The sequence below is a fragment of the Scophthalmus maximus genome, chromosome 11, assembly GCF_022379125.1.
Source record: "Scophthalmus maximus strain ysfricsl-2021 chromosome 11, ASM2237912v1, whole genome shotgun sequence".
NCBI lineage: Eukaryota > Metazoa > Chordata > Actinopteri > Pleuronectiformes > Scophthalmidae > Scophthalmus > Scophthalmus maximus.
Genome location: NC_061525.1, coordinates 11,531,484 through 11,552,674, shown reverse-complemented (window position 1 = coordinate 11,552,674; position 21,191 = coordinate 11,531,484). Strand labels below are relative to the sequence as shown.

General features: G+C 39.7%; 2 protein-coding genes across 2 annotated transcripts; both read right to left on the bottom strand.

Annotated features, from left to right (window-relative positions):
* Window positions 1–1,037: 1,037 nt before the first annotated feature.
* si:ch211-229d2.5 (zona pellucida-like domain-containing protein 1) lies at window positions 1,038–5,236 on the bottom strand. The gene is made up of 8 exons (XM_047335771.1): window positions 5,031–5,236; window positions 4,471–4,655; window positions 4,301–4,373; window positions 4,066–4,163; window positions 3,546–3,626; window positions 3,070–3,238; window positions 2,876–2,978; window positions 1,038–2,147 (listed from the first exon to the last, which is right to left on the bottom strand). The coding sequence occupies exons 1-8, from the start codon at window positions 5,229–5,231 to the stop codon at window positions 2,011–2,013; spliced, it is 1,047 nt and encodes a 348-aa protein (XP_047191727.1). The 5' UTR covers window positions 5,232–5,236; the 3' UTR covers window positions 1,038–2,010.
* Window positions 5,237–8,771: 3,535 nt separating this feature from the next.
* On the bottom strand, window positions 8,772–15,800 carry zpld1b (zona pellucida-like domain containing 1b). The gene is made up of 12 exons (XM_035623084.2): window positions 15,785–15,800; window positions 15,000–15,134; window positions 14,388–14,549; window positions 13,323–13,543; window positions 13,039–13,220; window positions 12,738–12,810; window positions 11,626–11,723; window positions 11,196–11,276; window positions 10,805–10,976; window positions 10,626–10,731; window positions 9,698–9,727; window positions 8,772–9,473 (listed from the first exon to the last, which is right to left on the bottom strand). Exons 1-12 carry the CDS (start codon window positions 15,798–15,800, stop codon window positions 9,301–9,303), a joined length of 1,449 nt encoding a protein of 482 aa, XP_035478977.2. The 3' UTR covers window positions 8,772–9,300.
* Window positions 15,801–21,191: the final 5,391 nt, after the last annotated feature.

Here is a 21,191-nt window from a genome sequence, read left to right as displayed (position 1 = left end):
CGGTGATTTATCCTGAACATACAGTAACTGCAGTCCTAATGGAGCACTAGCTTCCAGCTCAGCTGATTTATCCCCCTTATGTTTCAAAGTGGGTCGTCTTGTCATGGAGTTTGTCATGGCCTACTTAGCAAAACAGGAACTCATGATTAGATCATTTGTCAAGCCAGCAGATTGCCTTGCTTGTTCTTTTTATGATGTACACAAGAAGACATTTGGCTTTTTGCTGGGTCACTCAGTCGTTCTGTTGAGTGACGACATAAAGGGGTAGTGGCCTTTCAGAGTGCTGGCACAACTTACCATTGAAGAGAAATACGCTTGTGGTGATGTAAGAGCAAAAAATAAATCTAATTCTGATTTGATCAAAACATTAAGAAATTGATATATTGATTCACCGCCCCGATTAGCTAGAGGCTGAACAATCCACAATATTGATTAATTAATTAACTGCACACTGGGCAGGTACAGAGCAGGGACAGCCCTGAAAATATTAAATTAAAAAAGATGGTTATTAGACACCCTCTAGTGGAGGATCGTTACAAAAACAGCTCTCCTCAAAGCCCCAGTTCAAACTTAAGCAGAGAACACAAAGCTCAAAGTGAAGAAGAACTCCTGAAAATATGAATGTAAAATACTACTGAAGAAAACTGAACAGCTCCACCTTTTCTACGATTTACATTCCTCCATGTTATGAAACAGCACACGAGTGTGTGTGTGTGTGTGTGTGTGTATGTGTGTTTGTTTGTTTGTTTGTTTGTGTGTGTGTGTGTGTGTGTGCGTGCCAGATATACCAACTTTTGTGAATGAATCCTTTTCATTTACTTTACACTACTGGGCTGAACTGAAGACAAGCAAAGTCTTCTTGTCTTCAGGGACTGTTTCATGTGGACTGTGAAAAGCACTCTAACATTGGCTTCACAGCCTGCTCAGTGTATGTATGACTGCAGGTGAGTGTCTGCTGTTGGAAGACACAACCTTGTGTTTCATATCCTGCAAGGTTTAATAGTGATAACGCATGTGTGACCAAAAAAATGGCACGAATATACACAGCAGAAATCATGCATTTTGTGGAAATATACAAACTTTCTCAGAACATTTGCCACAGCCGATGATACATTTTTACATTTACATTTTATTACAACTAAATAAATTCCCCTGATATTATACAGGCTTGAGTAAATCCTTCAAACAAGCAAATTCTATAAATAAATAATCACATTGACTTGCTCATTCTCTTAATATCGATGCATATGCTATATGATATGCATATGATACCTAATATTTTTTTAGAAGGTCATGTAGTATGAAGGACAGAAGACTGCAGAGTAACGTCTCATTCATTTTGCATCCAAAATTGAACTAATTACAAAAGTTTCTACGTCAACATGCAACATGGCTTGGACAAAAATAAGATGCGCTGCTCGTAAACCCATCAATAGGTGGAAGTTGTCTTTCGTGTTTGTGATTCATACACAGATGCAGATGTTTATCTATGGATGTTGGGTCGACTAAACAATAAGTCTGAGTACTTGAATCAAATTATATTTACATACCGACAATGTACCAAATTTGTACCAGATTTTAACTTTTTTTGCTGTGTTCAACATTTTGGAAAATATGCATATCTGTTTTCGTGACAAGAGTTGGACAATAAGATTGATGCCACTGTCATGTCTGTGTTTCATCAAAATAAACTCGATATATCTTCTTCTTTTTTTACTTGTACTAAAAACAAAGGAGAAGAACGACAGTTTGCTCTTCTATGAGGAATTCTGTCTTTCTTTCCTCACCATAATGGATGCATTATACAGACGTCACCTTCCATAACTTGCAGCAGTCTGTGAAGGGGTCGGGCAGAAACATGAAGTGCTCCAATCAATAGTTTGATTCAGTACATCAGAGTCCTACGTACATACATTATGCACCTCCACCAGCATGTGAATGTCACCCTGTCAAACTCATTATGTCATCTAGCCTGCGCTGACCACCGGCCATCAGCATGATGGGCTGCTGCTAGCTCAGCCGCTTCAGTTTTCGATAAAAAGATACCGCCATCAAAATGGCGGCCACGCCTATCACGATGAGGATGGCCACAGCAATTCCCAGGCCAACAGATGCCCCCCTGCCATCGGTCTGGCCACCAGACAGCGCTGTGCACAAATGAGAGTGACACCATGATGGGGTGCTTCATTCAACAGCAGACAACAAAGAAGGCATCATGACTTGCTGCAGATAAGAAATGATTTCATTTCTGGAGAAAGCTGATTAGTAGAACATTTCAAAAATGTCAGTCAAGTCAATAAATGACACACTTACCCTCTTCTTTGGAGAGAATGGCTGCAAGAAAGACGGACGAGGTCAGTATCTCACTATAACGGATCGTTTCATCTCATATTTTCTCATTTGGGTTATTCCCAAAATATTTGCCAGAATGATGTAAGATTAACACATGTATTGTGAGAAAGAGTAGAAGAGCAAAAGTTAGGGATTTTCATGTGTAAAACTACATTTTGGTGAAACTTCAATAACTAGATGAATAAAACAGATTAAAAAGGCGGGTTCTTTTAACTGTTTCTCCTGTGAAGAATAGTTTTTATGATTACTCCCATATCTGTGTTAAAGTGCCCATGTTGTGGCCATTTACATGTTTTTTGGTTTCAAGCTTAAATACTTAAACACAGCCGCCTGAGTGATGTTTTATGTTTCTCTCTGTGAGACTTGCTCTGCTCCCGGGAGTTTACTTGACAGTGTCTATAGAAAGATTTTCCGGGTATACAGAAACATTATTACTTGTAACTGTCATTACAGTGTGACGATCTTTTGTCTGACTCCTTTAAGAACTCATTTGCACAGAGAGAAGGACACACAGGGGACGTACGGCTGTCTGTCTTGGCCTTTATAGCCACCGTGAGCACGGACGGCTCGGTGATGCTCTCCTGGAAGACGGTGGTCTCCACGCTCCTCCTCTTCCGGTTGCATTGCTGCGGATCAGACCAAGTGGAGAGACGTGAGCTGAGGAGGATCTGGCTGGAACTGGAGAATTCTGCTCGAAATGCATGCAGCGCTTCCTACCTTGAAGGTGTCGCAGGTGCTGCGCTCGCAGAGCCGGGTAATGCAGTGCAGGTAGTAGGTGGAGATGGTCTGGTTCTGCTGCTCGACAAAGCGGAACGCCGGGAAGAAGAAGCGGGCCTTTTGGCTATCCCCGTTCTCCAGCATGGTGGTCATCGGATCTATGGAGCACCTTTCAATAAAAGGCGAACCTCACAAGTGCCCCTTTTGCACATCACACGGATACATACAAGCAGTGTATTAATGATAGAAAGGCAGAGAAGGAATCTAGACTATAGGGCTCCCTTTAAGTCCAGAGTTAGCTGTGGTTTAATTATGTCATGGAAGACAGGACAACCTGCAGATATGTGCAAAGGTTTCAATTTAAAGCTGGACTGCTGGACCGAGAGACAAAACTCATTATCAGGCCTTGAGGGACTGGAAGAAACTCACAAGTTACATAAAAGCAGGCAAAGTTTGTGGGTGTTTTGGTGCCTTACGAGACAAAGAGATTGAAGAAGGTGTAGTTGGAGGGCTGCGGAGACACTGAGGCGTAGCACCGGTCCAGGAGAACAAAGTACCTGTGGAGAAAGAATGAGGTCCCCAGCAACGAGTCAGAGACTCCAGGTCACAGGTGGAATCCTCAAATTTGCAGTCTATCAGGACACAATGGTGTGGTGGGTGACTAGGAGTTGGAAAAGGTCTTTTTATATGGCTATCAATCAGCTATCAGTGTCCATGCATGACCAACGTCTGGGATCTGTTCTTAATTAAACTGCAATGAAATAGAATTTAGTGCAGGATACAAGTAAAAACCTTTTGTTTACTTCTCCTTGAGACTAAAAATCTTAATTCTAAAATGCCTTTCTCATTTTAATATGAGGGGTAAAAAGCACAATATTTCATAGCAAGTATCTGAAAGTAGTACCTCGGTTAATGTACTGCAGTCATTAATTGTAATACTTCAAAGTTTGATAAATACAGGTCCAGGTCTGAACCCGACATGTCAACAGTTCTTACTGTGATGTCAGGTTGGATGCAACAACCTGCACGTAGACGTTTGTTCTCAGTTCGACACCCAGAGGAGGCATAACAAGGCTCGTGGTGTAATTTTGATCCTGGCACAGGAAGAGAAGGATAAAAATTAAGATTAAAAGAATTGTACAAACGGTTACCTAAGATTGATCTTCTATAGTTACACATCAAGCCAAACTGATGTTTCATTGGTTCTGTCACAACAGGTGTAAGGTGGCACCTTGTACAAGGCCATGCTCAGAGTGCTGATGAAGCTTCCATTGTTGTCCTTCAAAGCAATGGAGGAGGACGACCTGCGAGGAGAAAAAGAGGCATGAGATCACAATTGTCACACAAGTAAAATGTGTGAAGAGCTAACGCATGTTTTCCACATTAGAATTATACACTTACACATCAACCTGGGTGTTGTTAATGAGATACTCCAGTGGATAAGTGCACGAGTAGTAATACTTGAGTTCTGCGTTGTAGGTGATGCTCCCGATGGTGGGGTCGAAGGATCGCACCACGCCACTGACATTGACCGACTGGATGTTGGAGAAGTCGGAGAAGATTCCTGTCCCTGGTGCACTTGTGGTCTGAGGAATTATTTAGGGGAAACATGATTTTTTTGGAGAAAAAGGCCAGCGTCTTTTAACTCAGCATGCTGCAGTGATGAAATCACATCACTTTCTCACTCTCAGAGAGGAGGCTGATGGAATTGCATCTATCTGTGTGGCATTAAGCCAAGAGCAGACTGATTCAATCTGGTGTATGTCTGAAAAAATCCTTTATTTTCAGCCCTGAAAGCTCTCGTTCCCACCTCCCCTTGCTCGGCCCAAAACACAGCATTCAGTTTCCTTTTTCAGTTTCCCTAAATCTGCTCTGACTCTCCTCTGCGGAATTTTAACAAGCCCCATCATCACCGTCCCTCAAGACTTGGATTAAAGATACTCTATTGATACCATACTCACCAAGAAATTACTCCCGCAGGCGTTTCCTTCTCTGATGGGGAAGCTGAATCTCACCACAGGAGGTGCCACCGACGTGTCCAGCGTCCCCTCGCAGTCCAAGTTGTCCCGGATCCGGTTGAGGATCAGTAAGCTCTCGTTGTATCCGGTGTAGATCGCCGGGCAGATTTGAATAGCGAGGTTGATGGCAGATGTGCCACACATCACTGCAATATCTGTGTATTCTGATGACAACAACAATGGTTTTTTATGCTTTGTCATTGACAGACAAAGTTCGTTCATTAGAATTGTACCAGTTAGTCAGATGGTAGAAGTGCAAGAAATCCTTTTTGAAAAATACAATGCTTACATTGGCAGAAATGATTGAAAAGCCAAAAATACAATTAAATATATAAAATAAAAAAAAGCACTAACAGATACTAAAATTTGAAATATTTAACTTCTTGTCCCTGTCTTAAGATTTACTTTTCCACTGGACATAGTTACCTGTGTAAATAGGACTTTTTCAAGTGTGATCTGAACTGGAACTAAAATCAATATGGCTACCCCAACGGCCTACACCTGACCCAAAATCCATATGACCCCTTGTGTCCGAAAGCAGACAGTGAGAATGGAGGTCTTACCTGGTCGTCTGGCATGCACTCCACAGTCAGATAGGCTGAGGGCCTCTCGGCCCGCAATACACAGGGATGTCAGGATAAGGAAGCTGAATAAAGCCATCTCCCAACTCTGCCCTCTGCGAAAAAAAAGCTGAGGCAAACACAACAGATGTCAGACACAGAAAATCCTAAAAGAAAATCCGGTACAATGCAGATGATATCCTTGTAAATCCATGGAGGTGATTTGAAAAAAAATGCTTATATCCAGAGCTGCATGTCAATCAAGGAACCTTAGCCCGATGTTATCTCAGGACCTTACCTCCACAGTGTCTTTGCTGGTTTAGGATAAGAGAGGAGTGGGCTCATTTTATATGGTGAACCTGAACTTTGAGCAGTCACAACACTGTTTTGGGATTGGATGGAAACAGGGTCAAAGCTACTTTACTGGGGCTGCTTCAGTTTGTGCGAACAATTCACTTATTGTGACTGAGGCACCGTGGTCCTTCTCCTGGAGGCAAATGATGGTAACCCAACACAGTCCCCTTCAAAGTAACATGCTTTAACAAAGTCCAGAAGGCTTTGTGACTTTGTTTGTGAAATGCAGCCCCCATTTGCCTGATATGAAACTTAATAAAGTAAGCATGTATAGTTCATTGTCACCTGGGACCTCACGCATAATGGACCAAAAAGGACCTGTTGTCTTCTGAGGTGTTGATGTTAGTGTAACCTGGATGGCTATTGATTTGACGGATTAGGAGTAAATATCTTTTATAGGTTGTTTTGCTAATAATATAAGTGACATATTATCATCAACAATCTTGTTAGACAGCGTGACTGTCATTTATCATGTTTGAGCTTTGCGTAACTCGAGTCAAAGTAGAAACTCACATAATGTTTAGCTGTCGTGCGTCATGTACAATTCACGCTTCATGTTGTAGTTTAGCTAAAAGAAAAAAAATTGAATGACCCCCCGGTAACCTGATCTTGTCAGGTGAGCCACCTGGGAAGAAGACTCTGATCGGGGTCAAGTTGGAGGATGGGTGTCTTAGTCAACCTTTTGTAAAACATATGAAACCACACGTTAGGACACGTTATTATTGTCATGACGTGTGCACTTAAACATGCTAAGACTCTTTCTGTCCTCTCGCCCACACACACCCTCATGTGTATTACTCACCGGCAGTATGTTTTCATTGGTCTTAGCTCACCTGAACTTGGTTTCAACATTGAAAGCCAAGTCCCAGCTCCATTTCCATCGTGGGAGGAGAGTGTAATCAATTATCGCTGATAGTAAACTGAGAGAGAGAGTGAGGGGGGGGGGGGGGGGGGGGGGGGTAACATTTCTTTTTTCATTTCAGTTATCTGTGGGCATTGTGGACGCTGAATGCATCACAAAACGCCTGTTGAAATGAAGGATTAGGGTGATAAAGAGTGGTGAATGCAGCAGAGCCGTGCGGGGTCACAAAAACACCCGCAGAGTCAGACAGGTGAGACGCGGCTGCAGCCCAGCAGAAATTTATATAGGTCATTGGGAGGGAAAATCAATGTGGCACAAATTGAAAGATTAATTCCAGCAGTCATCATATGAGCTCCTGTTTTTTGTTCATTTTCCTGGACATTGGACACCCACAAGGCCGTGACGTTGGAAAAACCTCATCGTAGTCAGAGAAACCATCGGAGAGACATCATGAAACCTACATAAAGATTTATTTATTACCCACAATACAAATAAGTGTCATTAGACAGTCAGTAATTACGAGATAGTAAGTTTAGGTTGGATGTTCTACTTAGTTTGTCAGTGGTTTATTCAGCTACACAACAAAGAGAGTTTGTTTTCTCCACCCGTCAAGTCCAACTGATGTTACTGTTTACCTCAGAAAACCAGAATCACCCGTTGTCACTCAACAGTAAATGGAACAAAAATGTGTAATAGGTTGATTATATAATTTATGATTTGTATAATTATCATGAAATTATATTTCTTGAATCATTTTTTTTCTTGGGATAATACTCATATGACTGTACTTGTGGGTGAAATACCATAACAGGTTCAATTTGATATTTGAATTTCTGCATAATTTGATCTTTCGTGTACACGTTAATTCAACTTTAAGTTACTTACTATATGGATGAACTGCCCTTATAGGGTCAGTTAGTGTTCATCTTCTGATGAAGAATAAACCCTGCATTTCATGTCTGAACTCTTCACAAGTGAACCTGGATCAGTTCAAGTCTGACAGCATATCTTAAAGCCAGAATGGAATTTTCATATTTTACATCTGAAACATATTTTTGAAACTTGATATTGCAGCAGAGACAGTATTGAATCATACAACAATAAATCCACATTCTTCTTTTCAAAAGACTGCATAATGCTTATTTGCTGATTTTAATATTAAACAGGGTTAAACTGCCATCAATGCTAAACACAGTTATACATAAAACACTATACATTCAATCAAATTTTTCTTTTTTGATTAAGTCACTTAATAACTGTAGAAACAAAATAGGATAACATCTGTTAAAACAGGCAACACATTAAACATAACTGTTGTTTGTTTCAAAGCCTTTTCTAAACAATACATGACAAGACATGACATGACAAAAACAATGAGGTATCGAAGGGAATAAATACACACGACCCAAAAAACAAGTATCGCATGTTTACGTCTGTCGTTCAACATACTGTCAGTACAAAGAAGGTTAAGACTTAATCAAACAGTCAATGATTTACAGTGTCATTTCGTTGTATGAATCAGGTCCTAGTTAAATACTGTCCAGTTCCTAAATGTAAGTACATTGGAAGAAAACACGATCACTAGAGAATAGTAGCAGGAGTGATCTGGCATTTCAGAGGAAAGAAGAAAATAAGTTATTGATTGTTTTTTGTAAATACACCAACTGAATGGGAAACAACATTGGTATGGTAACAGCGTTGCCCTTTAAGTACAATTAAAGAGTAATAAAAGGAGAACAGCTCAACATTGTTCTGCAGCTTACACACCTCATTTTTACTCTGGGATGTAAAATACAAATACTTTTTTACCCAGCAATGGATGGTTTCTCCATAGTGAATGAGCTGTGGATCCAAAATAGGCAATCCTACAAAGAACTCAATAACTATTATTTAAATGCTTTTGCTCACACAGTAAATGTAAGGTTGTCCCAAACTTCATCATCTCATCTCCCATTACTGTAACTTCTATTGGTAAGAATATAATCAATTTCTCCTTTCCTCTAAAATTTCCCAGTTTTACTACTTAGTGCATATTATCAATACTGTTACAGTATATCTAATCATTTGTGGATGTCACACCTGTATGTATTGTTTAAATGCTTTAAACTATGTTCAGCTCTTTGTGTTTTTTAGGAAACAAGTTTGTTCTATGGACACAATCATACATTTGTGTCATGTGTATGTGTCTGAGGCCAAAAGCCCAAAGTCTGAGAACACTTTTCAAATGGAACTTTATTGATCTCATTGTATATTATATTACTCCCTTGTTCCTCATTGTCATGTTTTCTTCCACGTAACCTATAATCAAGTATCAGTTAGCAACTAATAAGCATGTCACAAGAACTTGACCCTGAACCCAAAACAGCGAAATCACCCTGTAAATCACGGGCTGTAGTAGAAAGAATTACCCAAAGATGTTACTGTGAACAGTGTTAGTTCATTTAAAGCTGGGGTTCCAAACACCTGAGGTCGAGCTCAGTGGGAGGCGGGACTTCTGCAGGAGGTGAAGTGACAGCAGGAAGAAGCCCACACTGACCCCGCCCAGGATGACCACGCCTGAGATCAGAGCACTGGTCACTGGGTTCATTGGCTGGGAGGAGTCTCCGGATGCTGCAGGATGGAACGATGAACAAAAGCAGAAGCTTAAAAGTGACTTGTTCTTTGTCGTGGGTTTAACATTACCTGACATTTTTTCCTTTGTTCTTTTTGTCAAGAAGTTCAATCTCAGTTGTTGTTGCCTTAAATAATCCATTTCCATAGGTATTGTCTATCATTAGTCAAGGTGATATTTAAAACCTTGTTTTCTTTTTGTAACATTGCATGAGGGATCTTACCAATCTTGGAGTTGTTGGCAGGAGTTTCATCTGAAAAATGATTTTCAAAAGTGTTCATCAGTCATGAGTCAGTGTGCATTCATTAACCTATCTAAATATAAAGAAATGTGTGACATTTTGGGCAATAAGCTTACTCTTATTTGCTTTCTTGCGAGTTAGATGAAAAGATTGATCACTTTCATATTCATCATTTAAATATATAGACACAGCAAGCTGTCGGATAACTTAGTTTAGCATAAAGACTTGAAAAACATGGTAATGGCAAGTGATGCTGTGTCTGAAGGTAAGATAAGAGAGATGAGAGCATAAACTCCTCAGGTTAACTTTTACTGGTGTTATAAATCAAGTGAGAAGAAGGGTAATTTCTAATCCAGCATTATGTTCATTTTGTAAATTGTGGTCTCATTTAGGGTCAAATAGATTATAAAGTGCTGTATGCATTGGGGTGTGAATACTCTTATGTCTGGTTACAAAAAAAGTTGGTGCTGGGGTGAGTACTAGGATAAGAACTGTATCATTGTGTCTCTATGCCAAGATGTGTGGTGTTATGGTGGAAATCATGTACGATACAGGTTACAAATACACTGATCAGCCACAACATTAAAACTATGTTGTTGTGGTGTGTCAGTATATTTTTGACTTATTGAAGCCATGAGGTCATAGAAAATAATAGAAATGGTGAAATAAATCACATTACTGGTGGTCCTGAAACAATGGGCCACAGAAGTGCAGTAAACCGATCTGCCACAACATTAAAAATGAGAAATGTTTTTTCATGTTGCAGCAGAGTTTGTGCCGAGGGGCCTCTGCATTGTTTATCCGGGCCTGCGAGTGGTATCAATCTTTTTATCTAACTCCCAGCAAGATGCCGAATAATCTTGTCTTCCAAAATGTCAGATTCTTTTAAGAGTCAGTTTATTCTTCATACCACTCCTGGTGATGATTGGTCCTGCAGTGATAACTGCGTTCCCAGATGCTGCTGGTGGGGACACGGGACTCTCCTCTCCATCTCGCCTGCGCCGCCGCCCACAAATCTGCCAATCATGTCATCAGATATCAGGGACACATAGTGAGCCACAAACTGAGATTTGTTATTTTTGCACTTACTGGCATGAGCATGATGCAGTCGTCGGCCCGACAAAGCTTGGTGACGCAGTGCAAAAACACAGTCGACATCTTCTGGTTTCTGTGTTTGACAAAACGGAAAACTTCAAAGGAAAAACGCCCCATCTGACTCTTCCCATTCTCGAAAACTGTCGTCTGCGGGTCCTTATAGCAGCTGTGTCAAAGGAGACATACACATGCATGAAGACATGAACCGCACATGCAGCCACTGAAAATGACCGATTTGATGTCTAGATGTGTGCTTAAGCACTCGGAGAGGGGAGAAGAAGTAGCATTCATGAGCATAGGCCATTTGGGGGACCTGAATAGGTAATGACTCTCTTTTGTGGTTCATCAAGTCATCATCTTGAGGGGGGGAAAAAAGCAAGATTACCCAAAGAAAAGGTCATAGCGGAGCTCATCATTAGGATTCCCTGAGGGGGTTGTGTAACAGTAGTCCATCAAGATGTTCCACCTGCAGGGAGACAAAACTGTGAGATGGCATGAAGGATACAGATCTAACTGCACATGGGAAAATACAAATCAGTCTTTCTTTGCTGCAGGCTGGCGCCTTCACTTAGAATAATAACATAATGGCACAATGAATGTAGGCAAAGCACAGAAAAAAGGACCAATTCTATAAAAATGATGGTGGGAAAGATGCAGTGATTGGCCAAAATATCATCTTTACTTCTCTGAAGTTGTTGTTGTGGTTGCTGCTGCTGCTGCTGTTGTAATGAACTACATGAGCAGTATTTCTGTGAAGATTTCTGACCTCTGAAAAATCAAAATCCAATTGTAAATGGCCGCATGATGTCTGGTACCTTTTGTCTAAGTTTGTGGCTTTGACAGCAGCAAATACTCTGGTTTTCAGAGCCAGTCCGGCCATTGGAATAGACAGAGGCTGATTGTATGTTGAATCCTGCAGGGAACACAAATAAAGAAAAAAGTTTTTTTCCACTCAAAACATGAAATTAAGAATAAAAAAGGGGCACAGTCCTGAAATGATAAGCATTTAAAGTATGAGACAGGTGATATTCCACATTTATGCTTTTGTCAACAAATCCGATGAAAGGACATGAACCAACAATGCATTAGTCTGAGACTGTCCACTTTTAAAATGCAAACCCATAGTTCCACACAGTAACACGGTTACATTTTATGCCACGTGACGTCAGGTGGTATAATATGACAGGGGCAAAGGAGGAAGTCAAAGATTAATCAGCATAAAAGGAGACAAAGTCCGCATTAGGGGGCTGTTTGGATGGATGGATCAATGTGTCAAAAAAACACAGGACTGTCCCATGTGAAACCAATAGTCCAGCAGCTGAACCTCCAGCTTCCACAATTTGATCTTGCTTATGAGACAATACTTAAATACAAAAAAGCAACTCGAAAATATTTCAAGTTATTGATTCTTTCTTCGCTATAGAGGAATAAAAACATGAACATAAACATAATCCGTCCGTCAGGCTGAACGTCTCTCAGGTCGTGGTCCGGGAGACGGACACAGTCCAACCCTACATACAACATTATGTAGGATTGGGTCAAAATAACCTTCAGTGCCCATGTTTGTTTTAATTCAGCTCATTGTTGGTTTTTAGCTTTTCAGGTGATTTGTTGACGATAAGAAAAAATATACTTATAACTATATTTCAATAAATATACTGCTCCGTGTAAATCTGGTCATAAAGTTAATGGATTCATAAAAAGGAAGAACAAACATGACTCAATGATCATGAAACCACTTTTCATAAATTTTCCATGAGAGTTGTTTACAATAAGAGAAATATGAAATATCACTAGACTTACTTGAGGATAAATTTGGTGAAATGACGATGTAGGTCATGAACTCAATTTCCGTTATGAAAAGCTTCCATTTTTATGAATTGCAGTGGAAAATTATAGTGTATGATGACCGTGGCCGTAAACTCACATTGTACAGGATCATACTCAGCGTGCTCACAAATGTGCCGTTGCTGTCCTTGACAGATACAGCAGCAGAGGAGCTGTGAAGAGTTTAACGCAATTATTTCAATGCTATTTTTTTTATCTTTCAGGGACTAATTTCAGGGAATTACAACAAAAAAATATGTATATCCTAAAACAAATGCTTCTCGGAATATCAAAAAAACACTACCCCCAAATGAATCTCGATATCAAATCACATAACTCCTGAAAGGTCAAACTCTCTTTTGGTACTGAGATAAAAAATAATAATTTTGGCAGCAACTTACGACGCCAGCTGTGAGTTATTGACCAGGTACTCCAGTGGGTAGCTGCAGCTGAATTTATACAACAAGCTGGGCAGGTAGCTGATTATAGCTGGCGGGTCAGGGGTGTCGATAAAGCCTGAGATGTTCCCAATTTGTACCAGAGACATGTTCCCATAGGCATTGGCCCCATAGGCTGTGCTCACCTGCAGAGAGAAACACCTCCTCCAGTCACTTTGCCTCCTCCCAGGTCAATAAACAACACTAGGAAAGTTGCCTATGTATTGTGGTATTTGTGTTTTCTTTACCACCAGGCTGTTGCCACAGGCCTCCAGAGTGCTGAGGCTGATGCTGAACAGGACCGCCGTGGGGAAGGTGTTGTTGTTCACGAAGCCACGGCACTGGGTGTCACCGTGGTGACCGTTCAGAGCCAAGTCTGCGTCCGTGTAGCCAGAGAAAAGCACCGGGCAGAAGTTGATCTTTAAGGTGATGGTCTGGACCCCGCAGTACACACTGATGTCCCGCTCGCCTGCAGGAACACAGAGGAAGCAGAGGGGAAGAGTTAAAAACATGAAAGAGGAGAAAGGAAGTCTTCAATCCTCGCACGCTGGAGTCAAGGCTCCACTCGTTTACCATCACACCGACATTCACCTGCAATTTCAGGGATCGAATAGTGCCTGATTTGATGGTTGGGATTAATCTAAGATTCATTTCAAATAGCAAGGCATTTTAATTCATAGCATTTATCCTGAAGTTTGTTAATCGTCTGTTGTTGTTTGATGAAAAAAAAACTGTGTTAATGAGGTAGTATTGTAAATGTCATATGACAATCAGTACTTGAAAAAACCAATGTAAGACTAATCTATCAATGATGACAGTAGATAAAATATTTCTCCTTGTCCTTGACATTCACATTATTTTCCTATACAGTAGACAGAAGACAGCGGGAGTATTCAAAATCTTAAATTGTGTGTAAATATAAAATATGAATGCCTCAATGTAGAAATACAAAAAAAAAGTATAAAAAGGATCAGAAATTGAAGCCAGTATATATTATCTATAGTCATTTTAACTGCTGCTGGTCCCAGTGGAACCAGTTTGATGGTCAAATGTTGAACAAGGTGTCACGTTTTATGATTTTGTGTTTCAATGTAAATTGTTGACATTCAATATAGATACTGAAGCCATAAAAAAGTATGTGGAAAAATACTAAGTACCTGACAGACGTCTAATTTAAATACCAGGTCAAACTGTTTCCAACACTGTCCACGGCTCACACGATCATATCTTAAGTCCGATCATGCCTACGTGAATAGCCTCAGTCAGAATGAAAGACACAAAGTTGTCTGTAAACGTGTCTGTGGTCTTCTCACCAGGAAACCTGCTGTGGTAGTTGGCGTCACAGTTGTATCCATTGAACTGTGTGGAGACTGAAGCAGCGTTACTCATCAGCAGGAAGATGAAGTACGTTCGAGTCATCGCAGCACCCGTGATACGTTTGCCCGCCGTCATCGTCACAGGGTCAACATCCCATTACCCACAGTCCTCGGGTATGTGTGAGGGAAACGTCACTCAAAATGAGTACAGCAACAGTAGTCCCCTGTTTCCTTGACTGCTGCTCACCCTGACCTCTATCAGAGTACTACAACCTGCATTTCCAGGTCCCCTAATCCTTTTTATCCTGCTCCGTCTGCCCTCTGCTACCTCAGTTGCTCCAGTTGGCCCAGAACCTGTAATACCCCGCTCCTTTTAAACTGAGGTCACCCCTCTCTCCAGCTCATTTCATCTCACTCTCCACTCGCTTCTGTTTTTTATACACCTGTTTCCTGCCTTTTCCGCTGCTCTTCCCCCGGATTGTGTGGAGCGTTCAACACGCGGCTTGTAGTTTTGGTGCCATTAAAGGGGCCTAAACTTGTCTGGTAACCGTTGTGTTTGCACAGATGAAAAAGATAGAGCGTCTCTTTATCCATCACTTCAACAAAAACCCGCTGCAATGCCGAACATGGGAAACTCTGTCAGAGCTGAATGCCCTGGACAAATCTTTTCATATTGCCCAGAAACCTGAGCGTTCTTGGAGGGTTCCCACTCATCTTTCCTCAGTCCGATCTCTGTTTGTCTGCCTGCACAAATGGTGGGCCTCAGCAGTGGGGGGGCCCGGCCCGGGAATTAGGCTGTCATCGGCTGCCGCTGCAGCCCACATTCACATGTACATAAAAGTCAACTCACGGTCTCATGCGTGGCTGTGTGTGGGTAATTGTGATGCACAAGGCATCACTTAGAGTAAAGGTATTCAGTGGTGTGTACAGCTGCAGCATGCAGTGTTGCAGAAGCTGAAAGTGGAATTGTGAGTCTTGAGTCCATCCCACAAAAAAAGACTAAAATGAATATGTCCAGCTTGTATCAGAAGAAAGAACCTCTTCCCCTTGTTGTTCTTTGACCTTCAAACTGATCTGTACAGTTAAAGAGGCGCCAGTTCTGGGTCTTTAATAGATATTATTCTTACTGTCGGTACACTCAGTCAGATAGAGAAAAGCCACCATCATGGAGATTATAACGTTCAGATTTTGATTCATGATATTAAGTCATAATGATTAGTCGCTGTTCATGTAGAATGACCAAGATTAGTTTGATTATAATGCACATTTTGGAAAAAGGTGACAATGCGCTGTTTAAAAGCTCTGAACACATAGATGCAACACATTTTGTTAATGGCGTCCATGTTTTTTTCCATTTGTTGGGACTATTTTTATTTTCTCCAGTGAGTACTTACAGGAGCAGGATGTCATACTTGGGATTGAATCAAAATAAAGTGGTAGTTCATTTTGGTAGAGGAACATTCAGTTCCTCTTCAGTTTTGGTCTTTTCAGGTGATTTCTTGACAGTGAAGGGAAACTATTGAGTTTTAGCAGAGGTATACATCTGGTTTTAAAAGGCAAATACAGATGTGTACTCACATTCTACAGCACCACATATAAATCTTTAAAAATAGGCTACAAACATAAAGTTTAATTTCTAAAGAACGGCAACAAAACAAAAGAGCAGCTGGGCTGTTGATGTTTTTTTTTTAGCTGACAGGAGTAAATAAACTATTTCCAGTCATGGATTAATACACATACAGTGCTCTAATAACTAATTACAATTGTTGGATTCTGCATATGGATATCGACAATAGCTGCGTAACAATAATAATCCCAATCCATATACGAATACGCCTGAAAACATGTGTCACGTGAACACGATAAACAAACGTCCAGACTTCTCAGTTTCAGGGCTTGAAAACTCTGGAGTTGTGTGGATGGCAGATGTAAACAGTGGTGACGCCTTTTAAAATGAAAAGCTAATGTGGATGTTGTGACTTTTTCTATGTGGAATGAAATTTCAGATGTTCAGATTAAGATGTTTCTGTGGACTACTACTCACTTTAAGTTTTCTTTCTGCATATGTACAGTGAATAATTGGCATTAGACAATACTTTAGTATGGATTAGGGGTAAAGTGTCTGTCGGTTGTTGAGGGGGACTCAACAGGGAATCATTTTTGCCCTGGAATTTTAATCTGGCCTTGTACATCTCAGTTAAACTCTAATCCTCTCCTCGGGCTTCTTTCACATATTAAACATTGATTTATCAGACTGTAAAAAATGTAAATTCACGTAGCAAAGATGACTTGGACTCCAGGAAAAACTGAGTGGATTTTCTAATAACTTTGAGACATATTGATGGTGAAAGTCATTATCGGTTGCAAGCTTACATTACTCCAGTGATGGATTAATACAAACTTGCCCAAGGTTCTCTGAGTGTTAATTACCTTACCACAAAAAAATGGAAGAAATTTCATGATTGACAATTGAAAATCTTTTCACATTCAGGTGTCTCGAGATTTAGGTTGTATATATATATATATATATATATATATGTATATGGCCCATGACATTTGTTATAATGTATCATACATTTCATTGTCTGTTAATTTATTTCTGGTTAATTAGATTATTATTTAATGTATTTCTTCATCCGTAGCCCATATAACATGTCAAACGAGTTGAGTGAGTTATTTCTTATTTATGTATATTTATCTTTAGCTTTTTTGTCTTTAATGTATTTTGTTGTCTTCGTGAAACGTGCAGACCCAGTTTGTGGCAAAGGGAAAAGGATTATCAGAAAATGTAAAGGAGAACATTGGTTAATCGTAATCAAATCCATTTTATATATATTGTATTGAAGTTTATTGAAGGATAGCCCCTTTAGATTAACCATCTCGTTTTCAAGGGGGTTCAATGCATTGTATTTCAATGAGTAATGTTTTTAGCTGGATTCATGTCATTGCTGTCTTTCAGAAAAACAAATGACATTATATATATTCCAAGAACATGTTTGTGTGTGAGCACATAGGAACATTATATGCTGGATTGTTGTTCCCTCCCCACCCATGACAAAGTGGCCTTCATCTGACACATCTCCTATGCATCACACCGCTCAGACTCCTCCTGGCCTTTGGCCTCACGTGTCAGTCTCAGATCCAAGCTTGAGGCCGCTCAGGCACCCGCCTGAGAAACACAGCTGGCTGCGGGTGTCTGCTATTCACTCCCTCTCACCTGCCCCTCTGATGAGGTAGGTCTGAAATCAAATATGAAGCTCTTACACGAAGACAAATGCCATTCAGTGCAAACAGGATCAGATGGCCATGTACACATGAAATTAATACATATGCTGAACTCATTACCATCCTGCTTATTTTACAAATCCCACCCAGCAAATGACCCCTTTAGCCAAGGTATAACCATGCGCCATACTATTGTGCTTATGTTTCAGTCACGTGACTTTCTTTAAGATTAGGAGATCTTAATGAATAATTGGATTTCATTCATGTGAATTTTCATTTTACATGCAGTGTTAAGTTGACATTTAAGTAATAAAAACAATGCACATGTTTTTTTGTTGAACTTCATAATGTTGCAAAGAAACATCCTTTATCCTCCACCATAATGGCACCAGCAGCTCTTTCTGAGCGACTCTCTCTGAGCGTTACGCTTCCTGCAGGTTCTCGTGCTGCTCAGAGACTTTTAATGGCACAGGACCAACCGCCACCCGGAGATTTGCCTGATCCGGCTGACTCTATCTGATCAACCTGAAACATCCAGACTCAACAAACAGACAACTAAATCACACAATCTGGGCTGCATCAGAAAACCCGTGAGAGCGTGACTGTAATCTGACGCTCCATTTTTAACACAGGCAGGAAAGTGAAGCTCTCATCAAAGGCCCAACTGCAATTTGATTCCTCAGTGAGTATCACGCTTTCGAAAGCCAGAAACCTCTTTTTTTATAGCACAAAAGAGCAAATTTATAACGTATGTGGAGAAAAAAAAAGTATTGAATATTTGTTGCCACAAATTATGCTTGTAATAAAGAGTAAAATGGTTCCACATGAACTTGAAAATTAAAGAAATTGATTTTCAATGCATAACTGATGCAGGTAATGAAATGATCTCCATGTGATTTCTTCTGAAATTGAAAGGTGAATGAACTAGTTGTTTGTTTTCAGTTGGTTTTTTGTGAGCATGAGTGTGTTTTTGCGCAGTCCTCAGAGCCACAGTGGCTTTTGCTGGATTAAAAACCTGTGAAAATTCTCAGGTGAGAAGAGAAAACAACAGGCTCAGTTATTGTTTATGTATGAAACCCAACCCTGTATTAGGAGAACAATGTGTGAGGAGCATTGCCTTCCCCATTCCATGACCTTGTCAAGGATGTGACTCAGAGGAAATCATAGTTATTTTGGTTCATGTCACCACACACTGTATGTATACACGTATATACACACACACACATACACACACACACACACACACACAGAATATTTCAGAGTTTTGTTTGTTTGTATAGACTGATACAAACTTAAATAACACATTCATTTTTACAGTTAATAAGATTCAAGAATCATTTTACAATCAGATGTGTCGCTGCTTGAAAGGAATAACTGAAGATTTCAATAAAACTGAGGGACAAAACCGGCTGGCATGAATCAGTAGTGAGGCACTAAGATGAACCTGTGATCTATGTATTGGTGACGGGAAGAAGAAGAGCATCATACTTCAGATTCCACTTATTTGTGGAGGATGTTCACAGTAGTGAAGTCAACAACTGAAATCCATCTTCATTAAAACACAGATTATGATAATTTGGTCAGATAGCAAATTCTCAAGTGAGGACTGTGGCAGACCCTTATGTGTGGAGATAATTGTGGCATTGTGCTGCCCCCATGTGGTCTGTCTTTGAATGAGATTTGTCTCCAGTAAAATGATTTCATGTTTTATGTAGAAATGTGTTTACATTTTTAAGTTTGATATTTTTATGTTTATATTGCCTATTGATAGAAACAACATACTGTCTTAAATCAACTCCTGAAACCTCAAAAATCACAAACTCGTGCAGCTAAACATTGTGTAATTTTTGTTTTGTTTTAAATCATTGGCATAAACATCATTGTCAAAAAAAATTGTTCAAAGTTTTCACTACGCATTTGCAGGCTATGGATTTGTACTGTACTTTATTTTCATTTTAAGCTACTTTACTGCATTTCAGAGGGAACATTTTTACTTTTACTATTACATTTAATTCTCAACTATAGTTATACTCACTTTACAAATTAAGGCTTACTCACAAAATATACGAGTTCATAAAATATGATACATTGCTCTAGATTAAACAACCAGACAGTATATGAAATGACTGAGATTTGATAAGATCAAACTCATATAGTAATGACATTTAAGTGCAACTTACACATTTATGCATCGACATAACAATAACAATAATTCAGTATAAACACAGGAACACAGGCACATAACTTTTCCTTCTGAGTTTTTTAAAGTATCATATAATGTATAAAGTTAAATAATGTCTTGTTTACTTTTGAAAATTACTAAAAGCTAAAAGCTGTACGGACCTACTGGCTACTAAAAGGATTATATATATATATATATATAATTTTGTTTAATTATTTATATTTTCCATCTTCATATAGATTCAAATGTCTCTGTGTAGCTTCTTTGGGAGAGTTCTTCTTGTCAGTGAGTCAGGCATCATTTCAACGTCCACAAAAACACTATTTTCACAGTGAATTTTCCTCTGAACATTGAATTAATCATAAATAATCCATTAAGAAATCTCTGTTTTATTGACATATTCGACACAAGTGTGGCCGGCTGATGCAAAATCTTGTTTTCTTTAGTAAACAAAACTTTGCCAAAAAATAATACAGTACTTGGAATAATGCTGCCAAATTCTTCTCTTCTTTATGTCTTTTGGATTTGACACAATTTGCTCTCCATATGCATTGTAGAATGATATCTTTTTTTCATTATTCATAATGTTTCCGTTTCATAACATAATAAGAGAAGAAGCCGATGAACATGTGAAGTATGTGGTTTATTTTATTGGTATTTGTCTGCCTTTACAAGAGAAAATGTTGTTCTTTGTAATGATAATATAACAAACACCTGTTATCTCCTGGGCTGTAGACACTCAATTATATAGATGTGTATAGCTTTATCTTATAGAATAAAATAAGGTTTCTTGTGAATAAGAGGTCTCAATAAATTGTATCCAATTAACCTGTCTTTATTATTATTTTTTGAGGGACAAGCTGAATGTTTTATTTCATATATAAATAAACTGTAAACTTTGTCAGGGTGGATTTCACCTTTGATCACTGCCTTAACAAAACTTACAAAGTGTTTCCTATGAGGAAACTAGACCATAAACATTAGAATGTCTGATAAAAATCTCTGATTTAACTAACTATTCTGAGCCTGACTGGAAAAGAGAATAACACTTTGGAAGGCCACTTCATCATGGTAAAAGGTCCATATTTCTACATCTTATATACTAATGTGCATTACAAGTTCCAATATAACCCCCCCCCAGAGCTTTGGAGTAAATTAAAAGCCAAACTAACTGATTATTTAATTCTCAACACAATATTTCCGCACCAACAGATGCCGTGTGCCTTTGTGAGACTTCGGGTTTGTTCTGAGTGGGACACCGTGCTGAGAGTCAGGCCTGTTGCAGCAGCTCGGTCCTCATCCTCTCCTGCTCTCCTCCTCCTCCTCCAGGCCTGCACCGGCCGACCGTGCAGTCTTTGCACACTGTGCGCCCCCAGGCTGCACTGCGGTCACTT

What these genes read in the sequence shown, in the direction of transcription:
- zpld1b (XM_035623084.2), bottom strand. An exon ending in CATGTTCGGCATTGCAGCGG is followed by an intron (nt 14,550 to 14,999) that starts GTTTTTGTTGAA and finishes AGGACTGTGGGT; the next exon opens with AATGGGATGTTGACCCTGTG. An exon ending in CGCTATGACCTTTTCTTTGG is followed by an intron (nt 10,977 to 11,195) that starts GTAATCTTGCTT and finishes CCTTTGACACAG; the next exon opens with CTGCTATAAGGACCCGCAGA.
- si:ch211-229d2.5 (XM_047335771.1), bottom strand. Translation starts at nt 5,231, where the DNA reads ATGTGTGGCACATCTGCCATCAACCTCGCTATTCAAATCTGCCCGGCG. An exon ending in TTCTTCAATCTCTTTGTCTC is followed by an intron (nt 3,239 to 3,545) that starts GTAAGGCACCAA and finishes TTTTATTGAAAG; the next exon opens with GTGCTCCATAGATCCGATGA. An exon ending in AAAGGCCAAGACAGACAGCC is followed by an intron (nt 2,148 to 2,875) that starts GTACGTCCCCTG and finishes ATTTGTGCACAG; the next exon opens with CGCTGTCTGGTGGCCAGACC.